The sequence below is a fragment of the Rhagoletis zephyria genome, unplaced genomic scaffold (assembly GCF_001687245.7).
Source record: "Rhagoletis zephyria isolate East Lansing unplaced genomic scaffold, Rhagoletis_zephyria_1.1 Rzeph_scaffold_08073, whole genome shotgun sequence".
NCBI classification, from domain to species: domain Eukaryota; kingdom Metazoa; phylum Arthropoda; class Insecta; order Diptera; family Tephritidae; genus Rhagoletis; species Rhagoletis zephyria.
This window is the reverse complement of record NW_016165153.1, coordinates 8,442-21,279: the sequence shown is the minus strand read 5'-3', so window position 1 is coordinate 21,279 and position 12,838 is coordinate 8,442. Positions and strand designations below refer to the sequence as shown.

The window sequence follows — 12,838 nt, the reverse complement described above, 5'->3', positions numbered from 1 at the left end:
ATTGGTCCTTCTGGGATACTTATCATATTGCGCAGTCACATAAAGGTTTCTCTCGGTCAGTTATACCAATGCGCGCATTATTTTGGTTTCTCGCTGAGATTTATATTTAATTTCAAGAAATGAATCATCATCACAGATATTAACTAGGAGACTTATTTGTAATGGTTGCTTGTTTTCGGTTATTAAGTGAGAGGAATAATATTGGCCGCATATAAATTGAGCTGCCAGTACCATTTTAAAAAATACGTTTACTTTTGTTATTTGGAGCTTTGAAGAAAATTAAAGTAAAATAGTAAAACTATTTAATACATCATATCTCGATAAAAAGTTAACTTATTTGTAATATTAAATTTCGTTGTAAATGGCGAGAAGTTGGTCAGTTATTCTGCCTGGCTCATCGTGTAATTCTGAACACGCCCTATATACTAAAGGTAATGAATTACTCAGGTAAAGGTCAATATTCAAATATCCGCGTACCCGGGCAGAAGGTTATCTTTATCCAGGTAATTTAATAACGGGTTATATTTGCTCGGGTACACAGGTAGTCAGTTATTTTTATTTGGATACCCGGATATAGGGTCATTTTTATCCGAGTACCCGGGTAGGCGGTTATCTTTATCTTTATATGGGTACCCAGATATAGGGTTCTTTTACCCAAGTACCCGGGTAGGCCTTTATCTTTATTTACGTAGATACACGGATAGATAGTTATCTTTATCCGGGTACTTGAATAGCGGGTATTATTTGTCCTAGTACCCAGGTAGTCGGTTATCATAGTCTGGATACCGGGATATAGTGTTATCTTTATCCGAGTATATGGGTTAGCGGTTATCTTTACCTGGGTGACTGGATAGGGGGTTATATTTGTAGAAACCCCGATAGAGGGTTATCTTTACACGGGTGCAAGCATATAGGATTAATTTTAAACCGAGTACTCGCGCAGTCGATTATATTTATCCGAGCATCCGGGTAGGGTTATCTTTATTCGAGTAACCAGGTAGGCGGTTATTGTTGTCTGGGTACCTGATAGCGGGTTGTATGTGATAGATTCCCCAGGTAAAAGGTTTTCCTTATCCGTGTACCCAGATAGATGGTTATCTTTATCTGAGTACCCGGATAGGAGTAGATTTTATCTGTGTACTTGGGTAGCGGGTTATTCTTGTCCGGACAGCCGGGTAGAGGTTAACATATCTATGTACATATATTCGGGTTATCTTTAACCCGATATCCGCTTAGAGGGTAATATTTATTGGGGTACCTAGGTAGGGGGTTACTTTTATCCAGGTACCCGGATAAGAGGTTTCCCTCTGAGCGTAACCAATAAAGAATTGCTAAAAAGGTTGCGGTTAATCTCCGACTGCTACTTTATCTTCGAGCTTTAGATTTTGGATTTTTTTCAAGATTTTTTGGGATTCGTTCGAGAAATTTTTATGCTGGAATACTTAATCGCCAATCGCACATAAAAAATATGAAGAAAAATGAAACAGTTATTTTGTTTATTTAATTTAGAATGAAGCTAAAAATATTTTTGGTTCAGAGGATTTCTTTGGAGGTGTTTGATGTCTGCTTGGGAGTGCTATTCTCTCAAATATATCACTTTCTATGTCCACTGGTTAAGGATTGCGATCGAAAATGTTTCGTATTGGTTTATTCAAAAACTAGAAAAACACTCACCTTTTCGCTCTGCAACATCAGGTGATTTCACTTTCACATTCCCCGCATCTCTGGCTGCTACGCTCAACACCTGTTGCGTCGCTTCACCAGCGCCCGTACTCGACAGACTCAACAATCGATGCCCATGCGAGGCTAAATGCTGACTCAGGTGCTGATGATGTTCGGACGCTGGGGCATTCACAGGCCAATGCAAGGCATGTTGCACTGCGGCGGAGTGTGGATGATGAGTGACTACAATGGGTACGCCATCCGGCGGCGTTATACAGGAAACATAGGGATCCGTAATAGGCACCAACGGATCGGACATCCATTCGAATGAGAAAGCTGGTGCTAAAGTCTGTAAACCATTGCAATTGGCGGCGAGTGGACCGCTAGGTGGCGCGCTGGTGGGTGTAGGTGGTGTGGTGGTAATACAAGGACTGAGCTCCTGCTGCGTTGAGGAGGAACTATCAAGCGAAAGTTTTTGCGCAGACTCCGACCAGGGCGGACTGGGATTCCATTGATCGATGAAGTCGGGTGGATCGTTGGGTAGTGACTTTTGCATGAGACGCGGACGTGTAGGCACAACGGTGGCAAAGACTACGGAAGCATGTGACTCGAGCGGCGCAGAAATGAGCGCATGCGTATGCAGCGGGTAGGCTGTATCAATTTCGGTTACTGTTGTGGGCGTGTCATCGGTGCCATCATCTGGTAGATAAAGTGGTTCCAATTTGCCGATAGCTCTCCGCTTGGTGGGTGGCGAACTGAGGCGTTGATGATGTGATGAGGCATTTCCGTTGACGCTGGAACTGACGTTGTGATTATGATTGTGGCCGCTGGTGTGATTGCTATTTGTGTTGTTGTGGTTAGTGTTGCCACCACTGCCGTTGTTATGACTATTGCTGGTCGCATTGTTGCTAGCGTTGCTGTTGTGTGTGACATAGTGCGGTGTGGCTGCATTGTGACTGGAGACGGAACTGTTCGCGCTGCTACAACGCATCTGTCCATCCGTCTGACCATTCGCGGGAGAGCGCACGCCGTTCAAGCCAATCGCTGCCGCCGTCGCACCGCCAGGCACTTGACTATAGTCGACCGGTTCCAACCCCAGCCGGTGATGGTAGATGTACGGACCGACGGCGGCACCATTAATGTTGCCCGCATTCGCCGTCATCACCACTGCGCCATTGCTTTGTAAGTGCTGCTGCTGTGGCTGTTGACCGCCCATATGAGGCGCAGGCGATCCCTCCGCACTGCCGCCGCTGCCACTCCCCACGCTCATGCTGCCACCACTAGTCGCGCCAGTGGGCGTATGATACGAGCCATACGCCGTCATGTGGTGGTACTGGGGGTGTGAATTTTGGTGGGAATGCGGGTGCGAGTGCGGATGCGGCAGCTGATTTGTGTGCAGGTGTTGGTGGTGCGGATGGTGGACGTGCGGATGTGGCTGATGTGGATGCAATGCGGCCGCATAGCCCACTGATGCGGTAGCCGGAAGTGTGGCCGTTGTGGCGGCGCCCGTGTGATGATGCGAATGCGGATGGCCAACATGATGCGCGTGATGATGGTAGTAGACCGCAGCCGCAGCGGCAGCGGCTGGCGTTGTTGGTGGCACACGTGTGGGCGCATCGAAGGCAAGTCCGAATTGTATCTTCGATTGCACTGAGTAGTAGTGGTAGAGCCATGAATTGGCGAGCATAACCGATGCTTCGCGTTCGCTGTAGAGTGGAGTTTAGACAGATTGAGTGAGCGGTGGGAGTGTGATTGTTGTGTTCGAGTCGAGAACCAAATTGGCAATGACGGTGTTGTTTGGTGGTGAGTTGGCAAATTGGCATCGCATTGCAGTGGGAATGAATGAAAGACAAAAAAGCACAAACGAAATTTGATTAGCTTAGTTATTTTTGTTTAGACTAAAAATAGCTGAAAATAGAAATTTACTGTGGGAAGACGTGGTGATTGCGTGAGAAACGGAAATGTAGAAATTGGTGCAATAGTCAAAGACGTGATTTGATTAAAGGCGGTTGCTAAAAGTGAGCGAAATAAAATAAAAATCTATGCATTTTTTGTTTTACTTTACTTTAGACATCTCAAACATAGTGGTTATTTGCGTGGGAGATTGCTGGGGGGAGTATAGTATAGTTCCTTGGGAAGAGACCCAAAGCCGAGCACCGAGGTTTGCCCAAATAATAATGGTATATTTAATTCCTCTTAGATCGGTGTTAATTTAGGCAGTGACTCCACATTCGAAGTTTTATTTGAAAAATTATTTAGCTTGTGTATCTTTGTAGATGAATAGGTATTTTAAATATTCGCAATCAAGTAGTAAAAACCATTAAAATTTTACTTTTTTCCGTCATTACCAAAAAATTTGTTTCAGATGAAAATGGAAGTTAAGATGAAGTGGATATTTCTGATGTTCAGTATATAGAGATTGATACAATTTGATTCCAGACTTTCAAATGAAGAGACCTTTATATCGACTATATTTATTTTGTTAGAAATGAATTTTTTACTTACTTTAGAACCTGATTCGTGCAAACAATCACCGGCTGCTGGTTGGTATCTTGACTATCGCGCACTTGTAGTACCACGTGTACCCAAATAAAGTCTCCTTGTCGCCGCTGCATGCGAACTAGTAAAATGCAAGAGCGATCCTGCTCCGATTGTGTTACTGGAGTACAAAAAAAAAAAGAACTTCAGCACTTCAGAATGCTATATGCACAAACATATATTTACGTATGATTTTGAAATATATGTATAAACTAAGATAAAATAGAAATAAATTAAATTAAATTAAATAAAAACTATATAAAAAAAAAATCTAACAGTTTGTTATGATTAAAGGGTTTAATTATGCCAGAGCTTCTTAATATTTCTACAAGGAAAAACAATAAAGACACAATACGCTAGAGGTCCCTCGAAAAATTCAGAATAAAATACGAAAAGATACGAAAAATTCTGGGAGGTGATGAAAAATCTCAAGGTCAGGAAAAGATTTCGAATTCCNAAACTAAGATAAAATAGAAATAAAATAAATTAAATAAAAACTACATAAAAAAAATCTAACAGTTTGTTATGATTAAAGGGTTTAATTATGCCAGAGCTTCTTAATATTTCTACAAAGAAAAACAATAAAGACACAATACGCTAGAGGTCCCTCGAAAAATTCAGAATAAAATACGAAAAGATACGAAAAGTTCTGGGAGGTGATGAAAAATCTCAAGGTCAGGAAAAGATTTCGAATTCCAACATTTTATAAATGCTGCAGAAATAAACGATCCTTTTATCTTCTGAAATTAAGTGCAGATTTTGAATTTTATGGGCAAGAAAACAATTACAAAAATTAACAGAGAATACCTCTACTTTTTTTAATTACTCTTTTCAGCGCAATTTCGCAGAACTTTTTTTCTTTTAAGGAACTCTAGTTTTAGGTTTTTTTTTTTTTTTAATTTTACTTTTGTCGAGTTTTTTGCAAAAAAAATGTTNTAGAAATAAACGATCCTTTTATCTTCTGAAATTAAGTGCAGATTTTGAATTTTATGGGCAAGAAAACAATTACAAAAATTAACAAGAATACCTTTACTTTTTTTAATTACTCTTTTCAGCGCAATTTCGCAGAACTTTTTTTCTTTTAAGGAACTCTAGTTTTAGGTTTTATTTTTTTTTTTTAATTTTACTTTTGTCGAGTTTTTTGCAAAAAAAATGTTTTATTTTCGGTGCAATTTTACAGAACTTTATTTTTTATTTTCAGAAACCATAGATGTTTTGAAAAGTTACTCAGAACAGTTCTAGTTTTTATTTTTTTTCAAATATTTTACTCTTTGGAGTTTTTTGAAAAAAAAGAACTTTTTTTTCCTTCTCAGTAACTCTAGAATTATTGAAGAGCTACTCAGTAAAGTTTTAATATAATTTTTTTTTTAATCCAACTTTTTCGACTTTTTTGAAACAATTTTTGTTGTCGGCGTTATTTTGGACAATTTTCTTTTTCCTTCACAAGAACTCTAGAACTATTAAAAAACTACTCAGAACAGTTTTAATTTTTACTTTTTTCAAACAATAAATTTTTTCGAGTTTTTTGAAAAATGTTTTTTTTGGGCGCAATTTTGCAGAACTTTTTTTTCTTTTTCAGGGACTCTAGAACTATTGAAAAGCTACTGAGAACAGTTTTTTTTTGCCTTTTTGCCACACGCCGTATGCTGCGTGAATCTGGCATACACAATTTTTGAAAAACTTTTTTTTTGTCAAAATATCCAGAAATTTTTTTCCTTCTCAAAAACTCTAGAACTATTGAGAGCAACCTTTTTTTGTCGCTTTGCGTCATACCATATGCCAACTTCCCAGACATGGTTGGACCCTAGCTGGAAGACGTTCGCCTAAGGAATATATATGAGAAAACGATTGTGCTATTCTATTGCTATTCAAAATTCTGTTCAGCCCACTATTTATTGTGCCCGCTGAACTGTATAGAATGCTCAACACTGCCAACTAGGCGTCATAGAGCACACCGTAGCCGACATACATAAGTACTTTTCACGAATAAATTATCTTACTTAATCTATGTAGTTGACGATAGCCGAATGCATATACTTGAGTTGAGAATTACGTACTTTTTGGCCTATTTTTAACTGTTATTTACTACTTATGCAATTACTTACTCAGCCTATGTTTGCTTTGCGCCTCACGTAAATTTTCCGAATGCAATAGATTGTACCAAGAAACTCCATGTATATCACTTTTGCTGTAACCCAAATGAAATTCGCCGCTGTGTATAAAAATCAAAGGAATTGAAAAAAAAACAAAAAACACCAACTTTCAGTAAATAAAAAATAAAAACAATTAAAAATAAAATAAATCTACTTTAAACCTTTTAAAATAATGCATTAAATAAAGTAAATGCAAACTCTGCGGGCGCGCATGCGCACTACTCACTTTTTATCGATATGTGCGATTTTCATATCCATTGAATGAATGGTGGTAAAGACATTGGTGGCGCCCTGCACCACACACTCGCGCGTCTCCGGCATGGCAATGGGTGTGCATGTGGCCACAAAGACCGGCTCATTGCGACTGCAAAGCGGCAGAAATGACAGATAATGACCCTGAACTAGCACAACCTGCAAGAGAATGAAAACAAAAGAACACATGGAAGATAAATAAATACATACTTACTTACTCGTAAATGTGAACAAAGATTTAAAGTAAATAAAGCGTTAAAAAATTGCATTGAAAGGTTAAAATACATATAAAACAATATATCAAAATTATGAAAAAAAAAGAAAATAATGAATTCGGTCAAAATTGAATGCTGTGTGCTCTTTTTTGGCTGCTGCAGGTTTTCATTACTAAAAGCTGCCACAGCCGTTCGGACCTTTTTGTTTACATTTGCAAATATGTAAATGGGCAAATCCATGTCAAATCGACCATTTTTTATTTGGATAAAGTTTGCTCAGAACTGTTCTTTTATCATATAACGGAGTTGTGCTAAATGGAAAATATGTTTTTCGTAAGTTCAAAATTTCACAAATTCCCAGATTTTGTAAGTTTTTTGTTTTTAATATATATATTATAAAATTATTATAGTTACAAAAATAGTTCTGGTCTCGTTCTAAAGGTGATATTTGGGGATATATAAAAAAATGCGAAAAAATTTTTAAATTAAAAAACCGTAAAAGCAAAAACGTTTACTATTTTAATTTTTTAGACCATAAATCTACCTAATCTAAAAGATCTTGAAATTTTAAAAAATATGTTTTTTTGAAAGATATGAATTTTTGAACTTGAAAAAAAATTTTTTGCAAACAAGATATAAAAAATAATTAAAATTAAATAAATTGTTGTACATAAGTTTATTAAGAGTTTACAAACAATATTTTGTTTTACATATTATAAAATTGAGACCTTAAAAAAACAACACCTTGAAAATTTCTTCAAAGAGGGTATTGTATTACAAAAATTGAGCAAAATAAATTTATAAGTTTTTGCTATTACGATTTTTTTAAATTAAGAGTTTTGTAACTTTTTCTATTTCCAAATTTGTTTATAAATTTTTTCATTTTAGCCTTAAAAACACATTTAAAATGATACCAGAATTATTTGTAACCATAATAGCTTGGCAAATTTCCGGAAATTGCAAGACTTAGAATTTTGCACAGCTTTCGAATTTTTTCTCCTTGAGGTTCTGTCGTTATACCTATGATAAAAGAGAAGTTCCGTTATCCGATTTGTACATGGATTGACCCATATTGAAGCAGGTATGCGCACAAATCGCACACGATCTACAAATGTGACGCAACTCAAAATTATTAGTTTGCCAGAAAATGCGAAAAACAATTTCTTAGCACTTGCTAATCAAATTATGGGCAAGAGAGATTTTACTCAAGGTTTTTTCAACAAATTATAACAAAAATTTACTTCAGCTTTTGCTGAAAGGTAAATAAAAGCTATGTGTACATTTTAAATTTTGAATTGTGTCACTTTTGAATATCACGTGCGATAGACATCTGTATTTGCAGTAATTTACTATTTCTATACACACATATATGTTTGTAATTCTATATCTCTCAACAGCACTCCCTTCCAGTGGCACAAGTGAATGTGAATGTCCAGCCGTCAAAGTACACAGTTGGTGGCTTTTTGTTTGGCTGCTTGGTTGCTTGGCGGCCGCCTGCCAGTTTCCATCGATAGTTCATAATTCAAAATTGTTTGGCGGCTTTTAATTTTTGTGAATTACAGCAGAACGAATTACATAGTTAGATTTAATTTATGTGCTTTAAACTTGGCAAAAATCTTTTCTTATTTTATTTTATTTTTTCTTTTATTTTTATTTTTTAAGGCAATTGCGTTTTGAATTTGCAAAAGCAAAACGCAAATAAATGAGTTAGGCAATTACTTCATGTAATTCGCTTTGCGCAAAAATCAATCAACTTATCTCATTTATTTACGCAATTCATGTAGATATGTAATAAAAATAATTACCTTAATTAAATTTACGAGTCATTTCTGTTTAAATTGAGATCATTCGTTGACTAATAAGTTATTAGGAATTTATGTGTTTAAATCCGACGTTGCATTTTTTTTTTGAATTTTGCAAAATGATTGTTTATACTACCCCCTAATTAAATGAGGAGTACTTATAAGCAAATACTATAAAGCTTTTCCAATACGTATTTTGTGAAAAATCCTGGGCGCCAATTCTTGTTTTGAGAAAACGTGAATTGATTCTGTTTTCAAATGAAAATAAAGTAATTTATCAAAAAGTTTTCACTGGTATTTGTGGCTGTGAAAAAGAAAATTTGAGCACTTTTCTCAAAACCATCATCCTGTGATGATTGCTTGTAGTTAATGAAAAAGCCTTTCATGATCGAGAATAGCTAAAAATGATATAATGAAATGATAAAGTGAACAAATTTAATATTCACTGACATTGAATTTTTCATTTTCACTTCATCATTTCATAGAGCTGGAATTGTTCCCCTGGTATTGGAAAGCTGCGAGCTTTCTGACTCTACGTTAAATAAAAAAAATGATTGAGCAGGAAATTCCAGACTTTTATTCCAGATATGTATGAAGGATGAAAAACAGAACAGGTTCGAACACGGTTTTTCAGAAAGAGGTGCTAATGATCCCAACTTTTTTGGAAAGCGCTGGAAATGTACTTTCTTAATTAACTTTTTTGTTTTGGTACTCTTAGAGTATGCTATTGGTGCTTTTTAGAGAAATTAAAATCGCGAGCTCTTATTTAATATTTCAAAATAACAAAAAAGAATGATAGAATACAAGATTGCGCATTCCTGCGGGTGATGACGTCAAGATAGCAACGCATAGTGTAGATAAAGGAAAGAATAATTGGAGATGGAGGAGAGAAAGAGTGTTAACTGTCAAACCATGGAGGTCGCCATATTTACATACATATGAACATCTCTGCATACATACAAACAGTTTGCTAAAATGACGTCACACGAAAGCTTATTCTGTCAAATTCGCCAAGAACAAAGTAGCGGTACTGCTGATTGCGCCACCTCTGTCTCCCTGCATCGTGATAACAACTAGACTATGAAGTTTATGGAGTGTTCCTCCACGTATGCAAGCCCTCTTCAATGTTCATGTGCACAAGAATTCTTACATACCCGTGATGGGTCCCTTCTTTCCCGGCACAAGGAAAGGAGAATTCTGCTGATAAAAGGTTATGATCTTGAAGCGCGAGCGGAGGTCGCCTACGAAGAAGGGCTCAATTCAGTGTCTTCATCTACTTACTCAAAACCAGGGAAAGCGCAAGTAAAAATTGTCTTTTTGGCCCACCTTTGTTAGGGCGCCCTAGGCATCTAAAAGATTTTGTAGTCAACTTTTGACAACAAATTTGAATGCCTCAGTTGAAAATATAACAAGCAAAGTCCGTAAAACCAAAACCATAAACCACTTGCGCCACCTACCGGCCAGATTTTTTTGTGGAGTTAATTTATTGCTTATAACCACGGAGTTTCCAAATATATCGACTCCTGCGCCATCTAGCGGTACCTGAGCTTATTTTGAAGTTTCAAGACTCATCATCTAAAGACTAAGTAAATCAGGAAGACTATGAAAATTCGCAGACAACGCTGGTCATACGTGGTAATATTAAGGAAAATTAAAAACCAAAATTTCTAGGAAAATTTACGTGATGGAAAAAAGTTTTTTCGAATTCTCTGCCGAACTGCAAGTAAAATTGTATGAATAACTTCCAGAGACATGAAACTAAGATTACATGCTCGAAATAAAATATTTATAAAACACCAATTTTGACGGCAAAATAAATTTACTTGTTACACACAAAATAAAAGTCTCAGCATTGAAGTCGTGCAACATTTGACTAATTTCAATTTCAACGCAATTTAAGCGCCAACTTCAACGCAAATTGGAGTGAGTAAATATTAGTTAACGTAGAGTTTTGAATTTGTGAAAATTTATGCCTCAGCTTACGCGCTTTGACTAAGATTTATGCGTAATTCAGGGTGGCAATGGCGCAAAATCTCAAAGTGTTGTAGCCTGTAATAGATATGCATTTGTCATGACTGCGATTGCCATACATGTAGTACGTAGTTGTTTATGTGTGTGCGTGCGCGTACGCTGTTGGCAGGTGTAACATGCTACATGCACAATTTATGCAATTCTAGAAATGTACAAGTGCAAATTTTTATTTATTTATTTATTTGCTGAGTAAGCAATTTCGTTAAGTGGAGCATATTTGTAGCGCCTACGATTTTAATTTGAAGATTTATTAGATAGTTGTGCCTTAGTTTAATATTCAAAGTCATTTGTTTTGATCTAAACTCCGAATTACGTTAGCGCTAATTTTTTCAATTCAAATTTAGATGAGCTTAAAAATCGAATCGGTCTTGCAGTGTCTTTTTAGAAAATAAATGTAGGGCTACAAGATATCATTCCGTCCACCAGTGTCAGTGTCTTTCAGGCAAAATAAGCAGAAATATAAGAAAATGTCTTACAGCTATGATTTTAGGTAGTAATCTAGTGACTCTTAAGCGATAATCACTAAGCAAGATGGACTGGTTAGCAGTCACTTTTCATTTGATTTGGCACTCCGAAGAGGCATAATAGCATCATTAGTACCAGAAAAAGTATGGCAGAAGACCTATTTCGTTCCATATCCCCCTTCCCAGGAGGTACTCGGAATGCCGAACGCAATCTGCAACTTCATTCCAAAACTGTTATCACTTAAAAAGGGGCTACAATATGGAAATGTCTTGATTCTTATGGGATATGGGTGTTTCCATAAAAATGTAAACCGATGATGCAAGTAAATTATTTCCAATGACTTTTTAACTCTTAATTTCGTATTAAGATGGCGAAAAAAGGTTAAAAAATTATTAAAGATATGTCACGTCCTTTATCACATTTTAATTCAAAATTAAACCCATAACAAAAATTGGTTACAATGGTCCATAATTTAACTTTATTTAAAGAATGTTTAAGGAAGGAAAACCTCACACGATTCACAGAGTTTTGCTAATTTTTACATGTATTCTGAAACCAGTTCTGTTTTCATCACGTCATTAAATAATCATATCCTTTATATTGACTACTATTCGCCCAGTGGTTGAAATTCAACCACTAAATTAAATTAATAACAAAACATAACATATCATAACATAATATGGCATAACATTTTATAACATAACATAACATAACATAAGATAACATACCACAACATAACATAAGATCATATAACGTAACATAGCATAACAACATAACATCACATAACATAACGTATTTCATCCATCAGTTTTATCCTTTTCTCTGGCTCTATAACTTTCCCTATTTCTATCTTTGTCAATATCGTTTTTTTCCATTATATATACATTTTCATATTTATATTTGCCTTTACTTTTATCCTAATATTTATCTTCATTCTTTTTTTCATTTACATATTCACTGCTACCTTTGTCATTCTATTAAATATTTAAATTTGAGTACCTTACTATTCTTCTTTGTCTTTATCTTTAGGTTTAGGTTGAATGTCTGTCTATCAAATAATATTCGGTCTTAACACTGGAAAAGGCGAACCAAGGTTAGGTTTGACTATTTGTGTTATCTATATATATAAAAAGAGTTACATTTGGTAAGAGTTACTTGGTAATCTTATAACTCAAGAACCGCCGAACCGATTCCCACGGTTTTGTATTCGTTGGGAAGAGCTCGGGCTCCGTGAGGTTTGTAGCAAAGAAAATTTTTAAAAAATANTTACATTTGGTAAGAGTTACTTGGTAATCTTATAACTCAAGAACCGCCGAACCGATTCCCACGGTTTTGCATTCGTTGGGAAGGGCTCGGGCTCCGTGAGGTTTGTAGCAAATTTTTAAAAAATAACTAGGGTCTCGAGATATAGACCAAAACGTGGACCTGGGTAACCTTGGGTGTATTTGTTCAATATGGGTATCAAATGAAAGCTGTTCATGAATGCTTTAAGATAGAGCATTTGCATGGTTCAATGGCGCCAACAGCAGATGAGCCCCATCAATTTCTGCAAATATATTTCATTTCGTCGATGGTGGATCAGCTGAATATGAGGTGCAATATACAGGGAACACAACAGTTAAAGATACGAATTATTGAACAGTTGCAAGCATTTTTTCACGCCATCGGATACGCACAATTTTGTCCTAAGAGCGGATCGTACCCCAACAGGTGAACATGT

At 36.2% G+C, this 12,838-nt stretch overlaps 1 protein-coding gene across 1 annotated transcript in view; it reads right to left on the bottom strand.

Annotated features, from left to right (window-relative positions):
- Positions 1-1,624: 1,624 nt before the first annotated feature.
- dysf (neuronal PAS domain protein dysfusion) overlaps positions 1,625-12,838 on the bottom strand; it is a gene marked incomplete at its 5' end in the record, with an annotated part of 18,236 nt that continues 7,022 nt past the window's right edge. The window contains 4 exons of the mRNA XM_017630729.1: positions 1,625-3,368; positions 4,168-4,321; positions 6,306-6,412; positions 6,580-6,764. Of these exons, the coding sequence (XP_017486218.1) occupies positions 1,652-3,368; positions 4,168-4,321; positions 6,306-6,412; positions 6,580-6,764 (2,163 nt within the window). The remainder of the gene's footprint in view (positions 3,369-4,167; positions 4,322-6,305; positions 6,413-6,579; positions 6,765-12,838) is intronic.